The sequence below is a fragment of the Theobroma cacao genome, chromosome 3, assembly GCF_000208745.1.
Source record: "Theobroma cacao cultivar B97-61/B2 chromosome 3, Criollo_cocoa_genome_V2, whole genome shotgun sequence".
Taxonomy (NCBI): Eukaryota; Viridiplantae; Streptophyta; class Magnoliopsida; order Malvales; family Malvaceae; genus Theobroma; species Theobroma cacao.
The window spans coordinates 36,296,967-36,318,606 of NC_030852.1; the positions used below are offsets into that span (position 1 = coordinate 36,296,967).

Genomic DNA, 21,640 nt, shown 5'->3' on the forward strand with positions numbered 1-21,640 from the left:
TTTGATTATAAAACCCCAAGGATAATTGTTTAATGTCATTTGCACCACCCGATAGCAGGTAACACTCAGGATGATTTACGTTGAAGAAGCCAAAAAGTGTACAAAAAAAAAACAAACAGACAGCATCTATTCATCATCTATCGCTAGTTCCTTTGGCCAGAACAAAAGAAAAAAATAACTTCAATCACTCCGATCTACTTAACAGTCACCCAATCTACCTCTCAAACCCATTTTCATAGACACATCACAAGCTCCTCCATTCTCCATTCTGTTCATAGATTCAATCAGCACAATAAACACAGAGCACTGACACAACAGAAAAATACACGAAAACAACCACATTCTATCACCAAAATATACCCCTAACTCCATCCACCCACCACTATATGGTACAGCTTCACCATTGACAACAACCACATTCTATCACCCAAAAATACCCCTAACTCCGTCCACCCACCATCATATTGTACAGCTACACCATTAACACCTCCAAAGTCCAAACCCGTACTCTTCTCCAACATCTCAAACATCCATCCCCTAATACCAAAAATCAAAGTGAAAATTTCCAAATCTCAATTCAATCTCCTTGTACTGAGAAAAGTATGAGACCTTGGCGATTGTGGTGGATTCATGGATTTACACAATTTTTGTTCAGGACAAATGCCACGAACATTTCATTTGAGCTTGTTTATGCTAGAAATACATAAAATACATCTAATTTAAATTGGCATAATTCAAGAATAACATGGTAGCAATAAGAAAGGTACAATGTTTATTCTTAGTTTACTTATTCAACCACAAGTGACAAAGCAGGGAACACACTGTTAGACATCAAGAAGATGCAGCGGCCTCCTCCAGCAACTGTTTTACTTTGGTGATGTAATCACTCATTGCTTCCTCTTTAGATTTCCCTGTTTTTTTTTTTTTGTTTAAACAGACCAAGATTTCATAAACAAAAATAAATTCAAATATGTTACACTTTTCAGGGAAACATAATCATTAGTTATGGTTAACAAGTACCTTCAACAGCCTTCCATGCATCCCACTTGTATCTTTCCCTCATATTGAACATCCCAGGACGACCTTTGAATACGACAAAAAAAAAATACAAGTCCCAGGAACTTCGTGAGAATTTAGCACAGTTACAGACGCAAGTGGTGACACATGACAAAAACAATAAGTTAAAGTGCATTATATACTAACTGGTATTCACTGGTCCAACAGTGGCTTGCTTGAACAGCCCATAGAGAATGAGCTTGTTTTCATTTGTTGTGGTCTCTGGTAAGGTTTTAGCTTTCTCAGCATACTCCTCAAATTCCTCCTGCAGGCAGAGTTAGCAAAGAAAGGAACTAAAGGTCAAATTGCTTATACTTTCACAGTAAAACAGTAAAAAACGTACATATGACCAGTGAAAAAAAAGCACTACTTCAATTAAAATCCAGATTGAAACAAAACATTCTGTAAATTTGAATAGGCAAAACGCCACACTTCAATATCTTGGTTCCTTCCGGTAGAGTAAAATTTACTTTTAATCAGAAGGCAGCTTACACAAAATATATATCTATATAAACAGAATCTCCAAAGACTGAAAGAACAGAATCTCCAAAGACTGAAAAGGTAATTGATATGTCGCAATTCTAAAACAATATGGCAAAATTCACAAAGGCTTTTAAACAAATTTGTTTGCTTTTATTTATCGCAAACAAATCTGAGCAGAAAAGAGTAACTGGAGAAAGAGCACTTGTAGTAGTAGCAATGATAGTAATGTTTTCAGCATGTTTTAAGATACTTTACTTGTAGCAGAAAGCAGTAATAGGAAATTGATAAAACCAAGAAGAGATCCACATATTTGTTGACTTCTTGGATCCAACCAGTTGAATAGAAAGCCTGAAACTTCCAGATCTGAAAGTAATCTCCTTTAAACGATTACTTCACTTAAAATTAACAATTGCGCCATTGAATGGTAAGAAAGCAAGAAGACGAAAATCATAAAAACGTGTCTGCGGAAGATATTAGACTGATTTGAGTGAAAGAAAATTTTCCGATGTGGTTAAATGACAGAATCAATGAATCATCAAGACAAGATCAAACGAACAGAAATAGATTAATTAATTAAATTACAAATGGAGAGGAAAGGAAATCACACCTTCAAACCCATTTTTCTCTCGCAGTAGATGAATTGCAGACGCAAAGACCACCTTCTTGTTATGCTTCCTTCCGTGGACTGCCGTTACTTATAGGCACGGCCGAGTAACGTGGTACAACCAGAAGTGTTTTCTACCTTTTCTTTTTAAAAAAGAAAAAACATATACTCTTAATACTCCAGTTAATAATAATAGTACTAGTGATTAATTACACATAAATCACGTCGTATTCGTTGTTGATAGATTGTTAGATATGACACGTGTGTGGCTTACATTGGGCTTGCAGCTGGTGCAGTTGCGACTTGCAAGCCCGAAAGAATCATACTCCTTTGCTCCATCCCTTCCTAAATAAGAGAATTGATTTTGTTATTATATTTTATATCATAAAATTTTTATTTTTTTGTAAGATTTAAGTTTAATGATTTGTATATTTACAATACAAAAAAAAGTTAAATGTCGAAAAAACAACAACAATTTTTCAAACATTGATAAGAATAAATAGACAAAAACAAAAGATTATTATTCTAATATTCTCCAACTCCACTGACGATGACAAATGCAGATTTCTGATCTTAATCCTTGAGCGAGTGGGCGTGGGTTCCCAATATAAAGAAAAAACCCCGCCCAGCAAAACTTTGGCAAATAACGATGTTATGACCCATTAAACTTTTTAAGTGTTTTCTCTCATTTTCTAGGACTCTAACATAAGAAGATTGAATCTACGACAGAAATTCCAATTAGCTATTCTCTTCCATCAACCAAACAACCGATTTGGTTACAAAGCTGTAGACAACATCTTCAGCTATAAGCAGCCTTGTGAGAAATCACAAGAAGAAATTTATCATTCATCGTTACTGCTCTCAGTGAGAACAACTACTTCCTCTTTCGTCTTCAGCTTCTTCCTAGGTCTTTTTTCAGTGCCTTGTTCTTCTTCCAACACATTATCATTTAGCTGCTCAGCAATACCATACTTCTTGACTTCTCCAAGAATTCTATCCCCATACTTCTCTGTCTTTAACTTTCCAATAATCATCTCCAACTGCAAAAAACAATAACAAAATACAAATATAATTATTGATTTTCTCTCTCTATGTCTATATTTGGAATCACTAGGGTTAAAACATACCAATAGAACCCTAGATTAAAGGTGCCACACATGATAACACAAACTAGGGTTTCATTCCAGTAATTGATTGTCAAGCATATGATATGCCAAGCACACAAGAGAAGAATTAGAAACTTTGAGACATGCCTCTTCGGTTGAACTTGGTTTTTTGGTACTTATGATGCTGATCTGTTGACCTGACAAGACAGAATGAGGGAATATTTCCCCATTGTGGGAAGAAGCAAGTTCCTTCCTCAGCTCATCTAGCTTAAACTCCAAACCAGATGTGACACCATGTTTAATTGATTTCCTGTAACTGTCCATAACCTTCGATCTGCCAGCAACCTCCATCTTAACAATTTTTTTCCCTGCACGCTCGATGATAAATCATTTGTGCCAATTTTAACATACTTTGGGGCAGGATGGAATTATGAGGGTTTAACTAACGAAATATGATTTATATATGGGCAAAAAGAGCAGCAAAGTAACATGGCTTGTTCTGACATGGACTTCTATGCAACAGTAGCAAGCGCAGAAGAGCATGTAGGAAAAACTATAGCCAGAAAATAAATGGCAGAAAATGAGCAGCATCCAATATTCCACCAACGTGAATTAACCTACACCTTGCAAAATTTGGTTTGCTGAGGTTCCTACTGTAATGTAAGCATTTGTAGCATAAGCTGTATGCTGAAAATCTTCCTTCTGCATAATGAAAGGGGGAAACAGAAGTAAAAACAAACTGACAAAAATCATAAAATTGCATGTAAAAGCAAAATCTTAACATTCAGAACCACTGCAGCACCCTAACGGGGTAAAAGCCCTACAGTACAAACAATCAGACAACAACAATTAATTATTGTAGCAATTGGCAAACTTGCTTCATGACATCAATGTTTTATTTACCATAAGGTCTTGTTTATTCCTATTCAATATTTCAATATCTAGAACACTGCTTATCCCACATTTACATCATTCATTTTGCACAATTTAAAGGTATAGTATTTATTCTCCTCTCTTATGCTAGTAGAATTATGATGTAAACATTTAAACCACTTGCTCATTTGTCAAAACTCAATGGCTGCAAGTTGAATAACAGGTACCCATCTATATCTTGTGGGAACTCAGACTTAAAAACAGTGATTGACTAGTTGAAAAAACTAATGAGCATTCCAGAGAAATATTCCTGCTATTGGTAGTGGCACCCATACAGCACATGATTTCCTAATGTAATTTAGCATGCATCAAAACTTTTACCTCCTGTTAATAATGAGCAATTTCAAGAGCGCAGTATGTTTCAAAAATACCTAATCAAGTTTATACAGCTCATGCAGAATTGTAAGGAATATTAAGTTTAAAAAATTGCCGATTGCCAACAAACATATCATTACAAAATTCTAAAATGGTCAGCAGCCAGATCAGATGCGTTTAATGATGAGGCAAATCTGACTTTCTAGATTCATGGTCCACAGGGTCAGTAATTCTTACCAAAACACGATCTAGTATAAGCTGTACTACAAGCTGTTCCAGTTCTTCCCTCTTTAGTTTTAAGTCTGGCGCATTCATAAAAATAAAAAATATATTCATGTAACTATAATATATGTGAACCGGAGAGAACTTACTTCATAATAATGCAAGAGAATGAGAGAAACACAACATTAATCTTGCAAACAAAACAAGCAGATTTGTGTAGCCAGCATGTTGAATATGGCATTAGAGATAACATTATTGAGGGTATATGTCCCAAATGCTACCCGACCAACAAGTTTAAGAAGTTTCAATATTGAAGCACAAGTCAATACAAGATTCTTAGGTAAGTACATTTTGAGAGTACTGTAAAGAGGCATAAATGCCTAACATTAACCACATTGCTCAAGCCATGATATCAGAGTTTTTCTTAATAACAACATAAAGGATATCTGTGTCTTAGGATTGGCATTACTTTCATGCACCAGGAGATAGAGGAACACTTACCACCACCCTAGTTCATACCTTACACTTTACCCCAGTGAACGTTATACCCCTACAAAAAAAAAAATCTGTTTTCCATCTTTATTCTCCTCTTATGTCTTATTAGATTGAAAAGAAAAGGTTAAGCATGCTACAAATATATACAGTAGAAATGCAAGGTAAGTACATGTCGGTGTCTATAATGGCGTATAGATATATCCTAACTATGCTTATTAGATATAGTTATAACAAGAGATGGATGAACCTAGTTGCTTCTGCTTATTTTTCACTCTGTCCACCAATTGCAGCATTGTCACTCTTTGATTGTTCTCTTGCATATCATGTACCAGAGAAATCATAAGTTTTGCTTGACCTGCAAAGAATGATCATATGAAGCAAAATATCCTTCATTGTACCACACAGAATAAATATTGCACAAACTAAAAATGAGTTTAACATATGGAAAGCATTCAGCACCATAAACAAAACAACCTTAAGCACTTCCTACTTCTGAAGAAAAGAAAAGAGAAAAAAAAAGACAAAAATGAAACTCAGAACAAGGGGAGTAAAAATATTCTCTTTTATGCATTGAAATATTAAATTATTAGTCCTAAGCCTCACCAATAATTGGCCCTCCTTTCTTCTTCCTCTCTACTTCTATCCCTATTGAAGCGCTAGTAATGACAGTGAGTGAATGTGTGTTAAAGGCTGAAGGCCGAAAAGCTGGTTTCAATGTGCAAGCTTTGATTACGGGTTCCTGAGAAAATTTATTATTAAGGATCAACATGAAACCTCAAATGACTACTGAGCTGAGTCAAGATTTAATTTAAGTTGTATCTTTGTTAGTTCTCATTTTAATAGAAGCAGGTATTGTGGTGTGTCCTGGGCTTATGTTTGTCTAGTGATATTATTGGGTATTTATAAATGGCCCAAGGGTATATTTGGCATCAACCTTACGTTCTTTGCCACATATATCATGTAGTTCTCTTATGCACCTATATATTACATAGACCATGTAGTTCCAATACATCATCAAGCACAATTTGCAACTTTTCAAAAGCATCATCTTTGTGAGGGTGTGACAGCCACGTCCCAGGTGTTATTGCTAAGAAACCCCAGGAGAGTTTCCCAGAGTTTTTCACTGCTCCATATTCTTTGTTTATTTCTTTATGAAAGCAAAACATAAAATATAGAAATCAATAGGAACGGGAGGGGGGATAAAATGTAAAAGAAAGAGAAAAATCCATGTACCAAGAAGTAAATCAAATGAAAATTGACCGCTATAATGAATGTCTCTCTTTCATTTCCTTTCAATTTTCTGAAATGAAAAGTTTAGGCTTCATTTCAAACTATATCAGCATGTGGAATCCAACTAAGGAATTAGATAATAAGATCAGTAGCACTACCCCTGGACCAGAAAAGTCTAGGAAATCAATAATCCATTCAAGAGGCTAATCTGGAGACAGTTTTCTGCTCGAATAAAAAAACAAAAGAAAACACCATATTGAAATGTTTATGAAGACATATTAATGATTATAAATGTCAAAATATTTTACTTCCATAATATACATTTGCTTTTCAGCCTGCAACATTATAGTCAAGAAATAGACTTAGACTCGTTGTGTAGGGAACACAAATACTGTGCATTGTCAACTGTTTTTTTGACTCAGCCAGAGAAAATGAAAAGTGTCTGATAAATAAATGAGTTGAAAGAAAGGCAAGGAGAAGATTATTGAAAAATAAAGTTTAAACAATTAACAAATCACTTGTATGAATAGAAGTCAAAGAAACATACATGAAGCGTCCACTTCTTTAACCTCACTTGAGAATACACAGCTGTCACACATCCCTGACATAACCCAAGATTATGATTACATCTAACCAAAATTGTCATAACAACAACAGCAAGTAAAAGCAAATGTAATACCATTGCACTCTTGTAATGGCTCTGCAAAATGCTGGAAAAAGGCACCTCGGCGACATTGTCTTTTAGACTACAATAAGAAGAAACTTTGGTAGTTCTCTTGAAATAAAGAATCTCACACATGCAGGTGACTAGTAATGTAACCAAATCCAAATGCAATAAGTACCAATTCTCAAACAAATGCAGGAAACAGTGCTAGCAACACTACGAGCCAATGAATACAATGATAGAAATAGAGCATTGAATTCTTCCAAACCCTATAAAGCAAGAGGCTTTCAAGTTGGAGTCATCAAACATATTAGCACGGAAAAAATAGCTTTTTTTTAAATTTAGAGAAAGGGCGATTCAAACTCTACTCTTTTTGAGACGAAGATCATACACCAACCAATGAGTCAAATGCTCACATGCTAGCATGAAAAAAATAGTTATGTTGGTATCTTTGCCATTGTAAAGTAGGTTTTCCTTTTCATCTTTCCCCCATTAATTCCACCACATATAGCTTAAGGTTAAAAATTAACAGGAAGTCAGCAACAAAGAAAACTTCAACTAATATCAGTTATGTCTGCTCATCAGAATCATTCTTCCAGACAAGTTCCCTACAGTATAAAGAGCAAGCACTCCCATTGAGCCACTTCACAAAGAATTATGACATAGGAGATTGAAAACAAATTATTTTACCTGACAATATCGTACTATGTCATAAAGGTTCTGCAATCCAGATTTCTCATAGAATACCATGGAACTCTGTTCGAATATAGAACATGATTAATATTATAAGAATGTCTAGAGCAAACATGACAGCGTAAAAAAAATGCCAACAAATTACCTGCCTAGGAACATCAGCTGGCCTAAAAAATATTAGGCACTCAGAAGGGAGTCCATCTCTGCCAGCTCGGCCACTTTCCTGCAGCTAAGTAAGTTAGAGAAGAAGGGAATGTAGGAAGGAAAGCGTTTACAGGGGAAGGGCCAAAAACCTGGTAATATGTTTCCATTGATTTACTCAGGCTGTGATGGATGACAAACCTGACTACAAGCAGCTACAGAGTATCAAATAATGAACCAGTATTAAATATAAGAAAAACTGGTATAAATGATATATATGATAGTGAATAACATACATATAATCATAATGAAAAGAAAGGTACACATTAAAGAAGAGGAAAAAAAGAGAGAGAGGAATGTCAACAAATGCTAACCTAAAGTTCCTAAATTTTATCTCCTAGAGTACAAAGGTATCAACTTTTGTTAGTTCCAGTATTAGTTTAATCTATAAAATATGGAGACTACCAAGACATAGGTTGTGGATGTTTCAGCAAGAAGGATTGCCAGAATATTATAATGGTGTCATATTCAATTAAGACATGCGTAAAAACTATAAAACATAACCTTCGCAAGCTAAACGACCATATCGATGTAAAGTGGGACGCCTAATGAAAAAATACCACCCTTTTTCCTTCTCCCCTAAATACCATTTTGTATGCTTGAAACTATATCATATCTGAATTAGATGTAATGAGCACTTGAAAGACATTAGAATGGCTAACTATTTGTGCATGTACTATTCTAGAATCCCAGAATTTCATTTGGTTATTATTGTGAAGAGTAAGAACACTCTGGTGACCAGCTATCTATGTCAATTCAATTATATAGAGGGTCCCTCAATTTGATGTTTATCTAAACAAGAATTTTTTTATTTGAGTTTTCTTTAATATTCACAGCGAAGGTAGTGAAGGTTATGTAAGTTATTTTGAGTTTTGTTGGAAATGTCGACACCTATACTAAGAATGTAAAAGTTATTTTAAGACTTGTGCTTTTGTTTATAATTTGGGATTAAGTCCATGATGGTAGTTTCCTACTATAGATGCCCAATTTTAACTAACTATTATTTCTTTAAGTATTGTCTTACAGAATAAGAATAAGCGTCGATCAGCCATGTCACATGGGGAATGAAAGTAACTCAGAATGAGTGACAAGGTTCACGAGTTATTTTCACGTTTGGGATGCTCTAAAGAGTTTGGCTTGGTGGCTCAAATATGGAGATAGTTAAGAAGACTTCCACTTAACCTTTCCTTAAAGTACATGCGCTATACCTTTTTCCTTCTTTTTTAACAGTACACGTGACACATTGTTAAGTGTCACTACTTCACTACCCAAAATATATGCGCACTATCCAATTACGTACTTTTCCCATAACATCCAATAAGTGGTTCTTTAACGTGCTTTTCCCATAAGCTGTTCTTCTCATAGTGAACGTGCTCTTCCAATGACAAGCACTTTTTTTCCATACAGAACGTGTTTTCCTAAAAACATTAACCAATTACGTGTTATTCTCATAACTTCCAACAAGTTGGTGCCCTTCCCCTAAGTCATTCTTCTCATAGTGGACATGCTTTTCCAATAACAAATATGTTCTTTCGTACAGAACATGTTCTCTTAAAAGTGTTCTCCTTCCACCAATTACTCTTAAGAGAGCACTCCTTTTTAGTACAAATCCAGAAGTTTGGCAATTAAGCAAGGGATCAAAAAATCATCGGAGATCATTTTCAAAACTCTCTCTCAAAGCTCTTCCAAATATTCTCTACTCAACTCTTTCCATCCACCATGCTCCATTGCTCTCTCCACCTATTCCTCGACTTCTTATTCCTCACCGCCTACCACAAAAGCACTTACACTTCGAGGATTGTTTCAATCTTTCTCTTTGCTACCTCTAGGGCATTCCGTTTTACTTGTTGCAACACATCCTCTCTCCCTACCAAAAAAACCCCTTACACCAACCAAACGTAGCACGTCTCTATAAGATTAGGATTAGAGGAGCTCAATAAGTATGAAACTTTCAATGAAAACAAGTCATGCTCTTGGTGATTATGTAAAGCAAATAGCTTTGGGGATGAAGCCCAAGGCAGCCTAAGTGTGAAGCTTTGATCTTTTCTTCGTTCTTCAACAAAGACTTCTCAATTAACCACTTTCTTTTGCCACCATAGAACCTAAATGTTTCTTGAAATAAACCCCATTATATGTGCAGCAATGCATCCATAAATTAAATCCAAATATATCAAAGTATAGTTCACAGGGACTGAAATGAATATAAGAGACACTCAAATAAACAAAAATCTAAGTGTATATTTGAAACAAATGAATTCCAAATGGTTTTGTGGAATTCATTTGCAAATATATTATTTTCATTCTTTGGAATCAATAGAATTATTGATTTTAAACATGATCATTTAATTGTAAAAAAATTTTTTCTTAAAGGCATAAAAGACGTTTCAAATGAAATGCACTACAATTTCATGAGTTTGGAATGCACTATAACAATTCATTACAGCTTCATATGGTTATTTAAGGTTCTCAAAGGATCTACATCATTTTAGGTTTAAAGCAAGTCCACGGCCTTTGAACATGGTAATGTTGGGGAGATTTGGCTCTACTTGACACCCAATCAGTCTGATTGTGGATGAAAAGAACATACATGCTCTAGTGACAGACAAACTTGATTAAGGACAGCTCTCTTTTTTATTTTTTCTTTTTATCTTTTTTCTCCCGGTCCAAGTCTACAAGGGTCTCAATAGACATGCAGATATTGTTCTTCTATACAGTCTTTTAGTCAAAATCCTAGTGATGACAAAAAACAACATAAAACTGGGTGATTGGATAGGCCAGATTTGAAAACCTACACATGACTGGACCAGACAGATAAATCCATCAAGCATGTAATACTTGGTCAAGCGCCATCGCCATCTCTGAGCTTAGTCCCTGAAAATACATGTGGTGAGTCTCCTTTAACTTTTGATTGCCCTAATTCTAATTCCATTGCTAATGATCATGATGTTCCTATTGCTATCAGAAAAGGAGTTAGAGCTTGTACTAAACATCCTATTTCTAACTTTGTTTCCTATGATTCTTTGTCTCTTTCCTATAAAGCCTTTGTATTGTCTGTTTCTTCCATTTCTATTCTACCGGGTTAGCAAAAAGCGTATCATGATCCAAAATGGAAAGACGCAACGATTGAAGAGATGAATGCTTTGGCAAAAATTGAGACTTGGGAACTTGTTACTCCCCCATTAGGAAAGAAACCAATTGGATGCAAATGGGTGTTTACAGTGAAACATAAAAGAGATGGTTCAGTTGAATGGTACATGTTGACAGCTTATCAATTTATTTTATTGACTATATTCCAAATTTGTAGGAGTTAGTTTAGAGATATTATTTGTTTTCTCTATTTTCCTTTTTTTGTTGGATTATTTCCTGACTTCTTGTTCCCTAATTTCTGGTAATTTACCAGATTCCAAGACTTAATTTAGATAGGTTTTCTTGTATATAATTAGCACCTAGTTATTCCAATATGATATAAGAGAATTTTGTTTCATTCTCTGCTTTCATGGTATCAGAGCTAAACCCAAAAAAACATGAACCTGCCAACTCTAGTGATTAGCGTGGGAATCAGAAAAATGATAAAGCTTGGTGTGATCATTGTCAACGTCCATATCACACTAGAGAAACATGCTGGAAGATACATGAAAAACCAGCAAATTGGAAGGCAGGTAAACAAGGTGAACAAAGTAGAGGTTTTCAAGCTGTTGCAAAGGAAAACAAGGCTAGAGGATCAATTTTTAGCAAGGAACAGCTTGAACTACAAGCCCTTCTTGCCCAGCACCGAACTAGTGCACAAGTTCTAGCTGTACATTGTTCTATAGCCCAGAAAGGTACTTATCTCTCTGCCTTGAGTGCAAATTCTGAATCTAAAGGCCCTTGGATTATGGATGCGGGAGCTTCGAATCATATGACTGGATGCCACAGGTCGTTCTCTACCTATACCCCATGCTCGGGAAATTCCAAAATTCGTGTTGCTGATGGTGCTTTATCATCTGTTACTGGAAAATGATTTGTAAATTTGGCTAATGACACTAAAATCTGTACTTCATGTCCTAAATTTAAAATGTAATTTAGTATCTATTAGCAAATTGACAAATGATTTGAATTGTGTGGCTAAGTTTTATCCATCATTTGGTGAGTTTCAGGATTTACTATCGGAGAGGACGATTGGCAATGCTAAGATGCATGACGGGCTGTACTACCTTGAGGATAATGGACAAGTGAATAAACAAGCTCTGGCTCTAAGTGGCGAATGAACTCCAGTTTCCAATAAGATTATGTTATGGCAAAATAGGTTAGGCCATCCTAGTTTTTCATTTTTGAAAAACTTGTTTCCTTTTCTGTTCAAGAATAAAGATATCAATTCTTTTCGTTGTAAAACTTGTATATTTGCTAAACATACCCGTACTTCTTATCCAAATCAACCATACAAGTCATCTAAACCTTTTTCATTGATCCATAGTGATATTTGGGGTCCTTCAAGGGTGAATAATATTTCAGGAACCAAATGGTTCATAACCTTTATTGATGACCATTCAAGAGCATGTTGGGTTTATCTTCTCAAAGAAAAATCAGATGCAGCCAACATTTTCCAACAATTCCATAAAATGATCCAAAACCAATTTGATACATCAATTCAAATTCTTCGAACAGATAATAATCGGGAATATTTCAAATTCAATTCTTGGCAATTACTTTACAGAAAATGGAACTTTCCACCAAAGTTCTTGTATCAAAACCCCACAACAAAATGGTATTGCTAAACGTAAAAATCGCCATCTATTGGAGACTGCACGTGCACTTATGTTCACAACTCATGTTCCTAAACAGTTTTGGTGTGAGGCAGTCCTAACTGCATCATACTTGATCAACAGACTTCCATCCCGAGTCCTCTGATTTAAAACTCCTTTGAGTATCTTACTGGAAACCTACCCTCAAACTCAATTATTCACCTCCTTGTCTCCAAAAGTCTTTGGTTGCACTTCCTTCGTACATAATACCAGTCCTACCCATGAAAAATTAGATCCTAAAGCTATAAAATGTATTTTTGTTGGATATTCTCCTAGTCAAAAAGGGTACAAATGCTACTGTCCAACCACAAAAAGAATGTTTGTTTCCTTAGATGTCTCTTTCCTTGAAGATCAACATTTCTACCCAAATCCTACTCTTCAGGGGAAGATACTAGGAGAAGAGAAGCTTTCGGATTGTCTTATTCCTCTTCCTGTAATTGCTGACATACCTGAAACACCACCAGGAAATAAAGATCTTCCAATTATGTCATCAACAGATTTTGGCTTGGAAATAGGGGAAGATCCAAATGGGCTTAGTCAACAACAATCAGAGCTTCGTGTTTATTCATGAAGAAACAAAAAGCCTCAAGAAGTGCAAGCTTTCACTCATCAACCGTGTTGCCAAGAGTCCAATCCACAAGTAAATGCTGAAACTGAAACTGAAATTATTGGTGCTAGTGATACTTCTAATTTGCCTCAACTGGAGACTCAACCTAGTGAGTTGGACATTCCAATGGCTCTCAGGAAAGGGGTTAGAACATGCACTCAACATTCTATTTCTAATTACTTATCTTACAGCCAATAATCAAAAGCATTCCGAGCTTTGATAGAAAAGATTGAAAGGGATGAGATTCCAAAAAATGTTCAAGAAGCTTTTGAAAAGCCAGAATGGAGGGCTGCTATACTTGAAGAAATGAAAGCCCTAAAAAGGAATGGAACTTGGGATGTAGTAGAGTTACCTGAGGGTAAGAGTTCTGTAGGGTGTACATGGGTGTTTTCCATTTAGTACAAGTCAGATGGTGAAATAGAGAGACACAAGGCTCGTCTAGTTGCCAAAGGATTCACTCAAGTTTTTGGGTGGATTACACAGAAACGTTTGCTCCAGTTGCAAAGTTAAACACTATAAGGGTGCTACTATCACTAGCAGCTACTCTTGATTGGGCCCTACATCAAATGGATGTAAAAAATGCCTTTCTCAACGGAGAGCTTGATGAGGAGGTTTACATGGATTTGCCTCCAGGTTTTGAAGGGGTAATTGGTAACAAAAAAGTATGTAGATTGAAGAAGTCACTATATGAATTAAAACAATCACCGAGAGCTTGGTTTGACCGTTTTGCAAAAACTATAAAGAAGTATGGTTACCAACAGGGACAAACTGATCATACTTTTTTTTTCAAGCATTCACAAGATGGAAAGAAAACTATCTTGATTGTGTATATGGATGATATTATTTTAACCGGAGATGATACAGAAGAAATGGAGAGGCTTAAGAAAACTCTTAGGAGTGAATTTGAAATCAAAGGCCTTGGGCAACTAAGATCTTTCTTAGAGATGGAAGTGGCAAGAAGCAAGAAAGGTATTATTATCTCTCAAAGAAAATATACATTAGATCTTTTGAAAGAGACAAGGATGCTTGGTTGCAAGCCAGCTGAAACACCGATAGTTAAGAACATGAAGCTTGGAAGAACAAGGAGTGGAATTCCAGTAGATAGGGGGAGATATCAACGTCTAGTGGGAAGATTGATTTACTTATCTCACACAAGACCAGATATTGCATTTGCTGTAAGTGTAGTGAGCCAGTATATGCATTCTCCGAGTGAAGAACATCTTGAGGTAGTCAACCGAATCTTGCGGTATCTAAAATCTACACCCGGTAAAGGCTTGTTCTTCAAGAAAAATGAGCTAAGAAGTGTGGGAGGCATTTACTGATGCAGATTGGGCAGGTTCAGTTGAGGACAGGAGGTCTACATCTGGTTATTGTACAAAGGTTTAGGGGAACCTGGTTTCTTGGAGAAGCAAGAAGCAACCAGTTGTAGCTCGCAGCAGTGCAAAAGCAGAATTTAGAGCCCTTGCACAAGGAACCTGTGAGCTGATTTGGTTAAAGAGGCTAATGGAAGAACTGAAAGTGTCTAGTATTGGACCTATGAAGCTATATTGTGACAATAAAGCCGCAATAAGTATTGCACATAATCCGGTTCATCATGACCGAACAAAGCATGTGGAGATAGATCGGCATTTTATCAAAGAAAAAATAGATGGAGTGATTTGCATGACCTATGTGCCTACCAAACAACAAATAGCTGATGTTCTAACAAAAAGGCTGCCTAGACCGAGTTTTGAAGTGCTAGTAGACAAGCTGGGAATGACCAACATCTATTCACCAGCTTGAGGAGGAGTGTTGACAGCTTATCAATTTATTTTATTGACTATATTCCAAATTTGTAGGAGTTAGTTTAGGGATATTATTTGTTTTCTCTATTTTCTTTTTTTTACTGGATTATTTCTTGATTTCTTGTTCCCCAATTTCTGGTAATTTGCCAAATTCCAAGACTTAATTTAGATAGGTTTTCTTGTATATAATTAGCACCTAGTTATTCCAATACGATATAAAAGAATTTTGTTTCATTCTCTGTTTTCAGTACAAAGCTAAACTAGTGGCAAAAGGCTTCACCCAAGCCTATGAGGTGGACTATCAAGAAACTTTTGCTCCTGTTGCAAAAATGCATACTATCAAAATCATGTTATCATGTGCAACTAACCTTGATTGGGACCTACGATAGTTTGATGTCAAAAATGCCTTCTTACATGGAAACTTGGAGGAAGAGGTGTATGTGGAATTTCCTTTAGGATTCGATGATAAGAAGACTACAGGGAACGTTTATAGATTAAAGAAGGAATTATATGGTTTGAAACAGTCACCCAAGGTATGGTTCAATAAGTTCAGCGAGGCGATTATCTCATTTGGATATCATCAAAGCAATGTTGATCATACCTTGTTTATTAAACACTGAAATGGTAAGATCACGTATTGTTTATGTCAATGATATAGTCATGACTGGGGATGATAAAGAAAAGATTGCCCGACTCAGAAAACTTTAAGCTCAGGAGTTTGAGATTAAGGGCTCGGGTAAGTTGCAATATTTCCTTGGAATGGAGGTTACCAAAACTGATAAGGGAATCTTTATTTTTTAAAAAATATATATTTTGGATCTCCTTAAAGAAATCGGTATGTTGGGATGTAAACCTCCAAACTCTCCTATTGAAGCTAATCACAAATTACAAGCAATGGCTGGTGAGTAAGTTGATTTAGGCTGATATAAGAGGTTGGTTGAGAGATTGATTCACCTCTCTCACACCAGACCAGACATAGTCTATGCCGTAAGTTTGGTAAGTCAATATATGCATGACCCTCTGGATTCTCCTCTAAAGGTTGTTTTTCGCATTTTAAGATCTCTGAAATCTGCACCTGGAAAAAGATTGCTCTTCTCTAAACATAGTCACCTACAGATAAAAGCTTTTACAAATGCAGATTAGGCTAGATCTCCTAACGATAAGAGGCCAACATCTAGTTATTGCACATTTATAGGAGGAAATTTAGTTACTTGAAGGAGCAAAAAACATAATGTGGTAGCTCAGTCAAGTACAAAAGCAGAATATAGAGCTAAGGCACAGGGTGTTTTTGAATTACTATGGCCGCAGAAAGTGATGGAAAAATTGCAATTGTCAGAAGGCAAACGTCCATCCATCCTTGTTCTATGATAAAAAAGCTACTATGAGTATATCTCACAATCCAGTTCAACATGATCGAAGAAAACATATAGAGATTGACCGGCATTTAACATATGGTTTTTTAAATGTTTCTCATATGTCCTTAGAAAAACAACTAGCTGATGTGTTTACTAAAGGACATAGCAGCAAACCATTTCATACTTTAGTTTGCAAGTTGGGCATGTGTGACATCTATACACCAACTTGAGGGGGAGTGTTGGCTGGTGTTTGGTAGACTTTTTAGGAATAATTATTGTATTTTGTGTCTGATTATTAGGTCCTAATATTGTGTTTTCTATATTTATGATAACTTCCTATTTTAGGGCTGTTTTAGGGTTAACATGTATATATATAGGCTGCTATAAATAATATATTTCATAACAGAGAATAAAAACTCTCTTTTTCCCTCTCAACAGTAAGTCATTCTTACCATCGGGTTTGTTGATTCCCATGCCAAATGCAACCTGGCAAACAAGAGGTGGTATAACAACTGAAAACTGAGAAACAAGAACGATATCTCAAAAAGTTGATGATAGACTTACTGTACCAACAATGACCTGCAATTTGTTTTTGCTCCATCTGCATCATGGAACACATATAGTGGGGTGAACAAAAACATAGACTCTGCTAGATATTGAATCACTGCAACTGTAAAACTTTATGTTCATCCCTTATCCAAGCCTTTCTCTCTCTAAAACTTTATCTCCTTTAATTTCAAAAACTACTCCCTAAAAACTCTTGATCAATTTCATGCAAAACGCAAGTTTTGTAAGACTCAATTATTTTGAAAAAGGTATGGACGCAGGTGTAATGATTGTTTGCTTGCAGATTTATAGACTTGTGAAGGTGATAGGTAATTGTTGAATCTTGAATTTGTAGATAGTGATGGATGGTTAGTGATGGCGGTGGATGGCCCTTGTCTTTAAATTGTTGCTAGGGGTTTTTATTTTTTGTGTGGGCATCTTGCAATATTTGGATAGGAGTAAAATGGGTCTAGAGTGAGTTAGCCATAGTTATTAGAAAGATAGTTTTAGTGGTTCAGAGAGAACAAGAGAAGTTTTCTGGAAATTGAAGAAGGGACAAAGAACAAAAGAAAAAAAGAAAGAAAGAAAACCATGTGGCCAACTAAAAGAACAAAGAAAATAACATTGTTAATTTAAGAATACATAATAAAAGTCAGCGGTAAATTGTCCTTATTTTTTACTCAAGGGGAAAATTTCATTTGTCTCTAACCATAGTATATGTTTCTGTAATTTTCCCTTTATTCTAAAATGAACTCTATTAATTAATAAAATATAGAAATTAGTATAGAAATTTTTTTTATAACATTAGAATGACATAATCAATATTTTAATATAAAAATTAATATATTTATCAGGAACCCTATTAATTAACAAATATGTAAAAAATTAGTATACAAATTTACTTTAATAACATTAAAAATTGCATAACTGATATTTAAATATAAAAGTAAATGGGCAATATAGTCATCACAAAAGTTTCACACCTCTGAATATGCATATATTTAAAATTATAAAATTTATACTGTAGTAATTCATCAATAGAATATATTTGGTGCAGAACTAGTAAGGAAAAAAATAGTTTACTTGAGAATGAGATGCTTTGACAAATGCAAGATTACTCTTAGAAGTTAAGAACAGTTGATCTTACTTCATGTGAACTTTCTCGCGAGCATTTACATCCATGTCTGCATGGTAATAACCAGCTGATATTCCTCTCTCACATAACTCACTTGCAACCTACAGCTCTTGGCAGAGGGAAAAGTACATATATAATTATTGTAAATCTAAAAACTAGATACTGAACTTATACATAAGACATGACAACAAACACTTCTTAATGTATGCTATATCACGGCTAGAGCATCTAACATAGTCCAGTGATTACAAAAGTCTTTGAATTAAACCGGGCAGACGAGTCATATGCCCATTTCGGGGACTCCTATGTACATATATCACTTGCCCCCACCAAGCAAAATATGCAGTATGACAAGGAGAATTACATGCCAACAGGTAGTACATAAAATATAAAAGCAAATAAGTTGAGAAACATATTTTGGTACATATGAAGGCATGATGCCAAGAACACTCTATTAGCAACACAGAGGTAAATGTTTCAATGCATCTGTCCGATGTTGACTTGGAACTAAATAAGTATAACTTCTGTACCTAGGAATAGGCTATTAACCATTACTAACAATGAAGATAAGAATAATCAAGTCAAGAGACAACTTCCAATTAAGGTGCCCCTAGAAAGAGAACAATAAAGAAACGGTAAAAAACATGAAGATGTTCTTTTGTGTATCTGTGTGTGTGTGGCCACACATGTGTCAAAAAGCACAGACCTGTTCACACTCCTTTCTGGAAAAGCAATAAACTATGCCAGATTCATTATTTGGATAAGATTCCTTTATATATTCAGTGATTTCATCAATAACCACTTTTCCAACAGATGACTTTTCTCGAACCTGCAATTTGAGGAAATTTTATTTATCCAATAACTAAGTTCAGATGAAAACTCTTAACGATAAAATGGAAATAACTACTAACTTTACCATATAAAACAGATTTGGCCGGTTGACAGTGCTGACAAACTTTAAGCATTTTGGAACACGCAGCATCTCCATCAGATCATTCTGGACTTTCAGTGTAGCAGTTGCCTGCAAAATATATCTTAAGAATAAGGTCATACATTTAGCTCAAAAATTGCAGCTAAGAACACAGTGAATATTGCAATAGCATGCAGGCATTAAGGGACAAGGAACCACATACTGTCAAAGCCACTACAGGTACATTTGGAAACTGAGTTTTGAGTATACCAAGATTTTTGTAGTCAGGGCGAAAATCATGACCCCATTGACTACAGCAATGAGCCTCCTGTAAATAACCCAGAAAAAAGTACCATATGGTCATGCAAACTATTCAATTGAACTTAAATCATCAAGACAAAACAATAATAACAATACATTTATATTGTTAAGTATATTTACCTTGGGGTTACTAATATTAGAGTTAAGTTGTCTGAAACTTGCAGCTGTCTATCAAATTATGCTCACTATATAGTACAACTAATGGTGCAACACATTTTGGAAGAAGCACAGTAGATCTTATATATATCAAATCTAGAGTGTCTAATACATTAAGATATAAAAACATCGCAAGGTAGAATGTTCATAAGTTCATAACCTCCAGCTACTTCCTACCATTATGGAAAAGGTAAAGGTTCAAATCTAGAAGAAACTAAAAAACTACCAATTTCAGGTGTTTTTAATAGGTCTCACAGCTCTAAATATCCAATATTTAAAAATTAAAACTAAATCCATAACAATTGATAATAAGGGAATCATGAATGATTTTTAAAAGAAACGTGTGGACAAGCCTGAATAAGAAATAAAAATAAGCAAAAGAACTAATGAACAAAGATACATGCATGAAAATGAAGAGCAAAGAAGATGCAGGAAAAAGAAGACTGACATCAATAGAAATAAGAGAGAGACGAGCAGCGTGGTAGCATTTTTCAAGCTTGGACATAAATCTCTTGCTCTTGGAAATTTTCTCAGGTGTGACATACAGCAATTTGATGTCTCCTTCGCCTTTCTCCAAGGCTTTGTATATGAACTTCTCATCTTCCTTATTTGTAGTAGATGTGAGCATGAATGCTGGAATGCCTGAGGCAGTCAAACCCATTACCTGAATTGAGATTATTAACTGCCGTCAAATTTTGGTATAAAAGATGGAACAACACAGTATGCAAAGCCATACTATTTTATAAAGAGCGAGAGAGAGAAAGACCTGATCTTGAATTAAAGAAAGCAAAGGACTGACAACAAGAGCAATTCCTTGACGAAGGATCGCGGGAAGCTGGTAGCAAAGGCTCTTGCCACCACCTGCAGCCATAATCACCAGAACATCTCTTCCACTCATCACTGCATTTATGATCTACAAAGCATTAATTTAATTAGTAAGAAAATTAAATCCTCATTTTCAGACAAACCTAGGGCGTTTTCCTTCCTTATGTATAAATGGATTATGGAGTCATACCATACCCAAAAAGACAGAGAGGGTGTTCAAGCATAATGGAGTGAGGTAACCTACCTCTCGCTGATTTGGACGATATGAAGAAATGCCGAAAACATTGAACCTAATATCATCGGCTCGAGAATCCCAGTCAAATGGTCCTGACCAGTCTTCCACTTGCACGGTGGTTCGAGCGGAGTCATGTTTTACAGCTACAGGGCATGTTTCCAGCAAAGCTGTCAGTTCCGATTGCCTCTCATACAACTTCTCTTGCCTCTCCAGCAAAGCCCTTATCTGGTCTGGAGGAATATTACAATACAGTCAATACATGAATTAATCAACACACTCATCCATATTTCCATAAACAAAGACATGTTAATTCCTCTGGCGAAAATTAATTAATGATCACCTTCAACGTCTTGAATCTCAACCTCAACGTCTTGCAGCTCCTCCGCTATCTCCTCTGCTTCCATTCTTCAGTTCGACAAAATAGAAATTGGTTTCCAAAGACAAGCGTTCTAATATAAAACACATATATCCTATAAATTAATAATCTCGATATAACAAAATTATATAAATTAATAAACTTTTGATTAATTGCGTTTTTATAAATTAATATCTCCTTAAATCACATGTCTAACATTTTTTTAATACATTAACATTTTTTTAATACATTAACATTTCATCCGTATGTATTGATTTCTTCATTCTTTTGAAATGAGAAATTTTTAAGGTGGTTTTATAAATGTTTTTACTTAACTTAAAAAAATATATTAATTGAATATACATCAAATAGAACTTTAATTTATTAAAAAAATTATCTATTTAATAAAATTAATTATATTTATAAACTTATTTTAATTAAATAAATATATAAATTAATAATAATTTATAATTCAATAATTAAATAATATTTATATAATCATGATACATAATACATGTATTAAATTAATAGTTTAAACAAGATTAGTTGTTCAATATTTTTAATTTAAAAAGTAAATATTATAATAAAAAATATTTTATCATATATTATTTATTATTTAATTATTTTT

The 21,640-nt window shown here is 34.9% G+C and overlaps 2 protein-coding genes across 8 annotated transcripts; both read right to left on the bottom strand.

Moving 5' to 3' along the window:
- Positions 602 to 2,295, bottom strand: LOC18606962 (acyl-CoA-binding protein). Of its 2 annotated transcripts, XM_007040875.2 has the most exons (5): positions 2,147 to 2,295; positions 1,795 to 1,902; positions 1,204 to 1,321; positions 1,021 to 1,083; positions 602 to 911 (listed from the first exon to the last, which is right to left on the bottom strand). In XM_007040875.2, the coding sequence occupies exons 1-5, from the start codon at positions 2,156 to 2,158 to the stop codon at positions 832 to 834; spliced, it is 381 nt and encodes a 126-aa protein (XP_007040937.1). In that variant the 5' UTR covers positions 2,159 to 2,295; the 3' UTR covers positions 602 to 831. The 2 variants fall into 2 exon arrangements, with proteins under 2 accessions (XP_007040937.1, XP_007040938.2); XM_007040876.2 differs by lacking the exon at positions 1,795 to 1,902 and having other exon boundaries at positions 607 to 911; positions 2,147 to 2,291.
- LOC18606963 (mediator of RNA polymerase II transcription subunit 34) lies at positions 2,634 to 21,112 on the bottom strand. 6 transcript variants are annotated; one of them, XM_007040877.2, is made up of 20 exons: positions 20,998 to 21,109; positions 20,667 to 20,887; positions 20,364 to 20,510; positions 20,046 to 20,261; positions 19,344 to 19,448; positions 19,127 to 19,231; positions 18,917 to 19,039; positions 18,223 to 18,311; positions 17,094 to 17,130; positions 16,982 to 17,015; positions 8,095 to 8,147; positions 7,947 to 8,024; positions 7,799 to 7,864; positions 7,124 to 7,190; positions 6,992 to 7,045; positions 5,462 to 5,569; positions 4,735 to 4,799; positions 3,873 to 3,951; positions 3,397 to 3,617; positions 2,634 to 3,183 (listed from the first exon to the last, which is right to left on the bottom strand). In XM_007040877.2, the coding sequence occupies exons 1-20, from the start codon at positions 21,059 to 21,061 to the stop codon at positions 2,986 to 2,988; spliced, it is 2,130 nt and encodes a 709-aa protein (XP_007040939.2). In that variant the 5' UTR covers positions 21,062 to 21,109; the 3' UTR covers positions 2,634 to 2,985. The 6 variants fall into 6 exon arrangements, 5 of the variants coding, with proteins under 5 accessions (XP_007040939.2, XP_017973399.1, XP_017973402.1 ...); XM_018117910.1 differs by having other exon boundaries at positions 8,144 to 8,157; XM_018117913.1 differs by having other exon boundaries at positions 20,667 to 20,882; positions 20,998 to 21,021.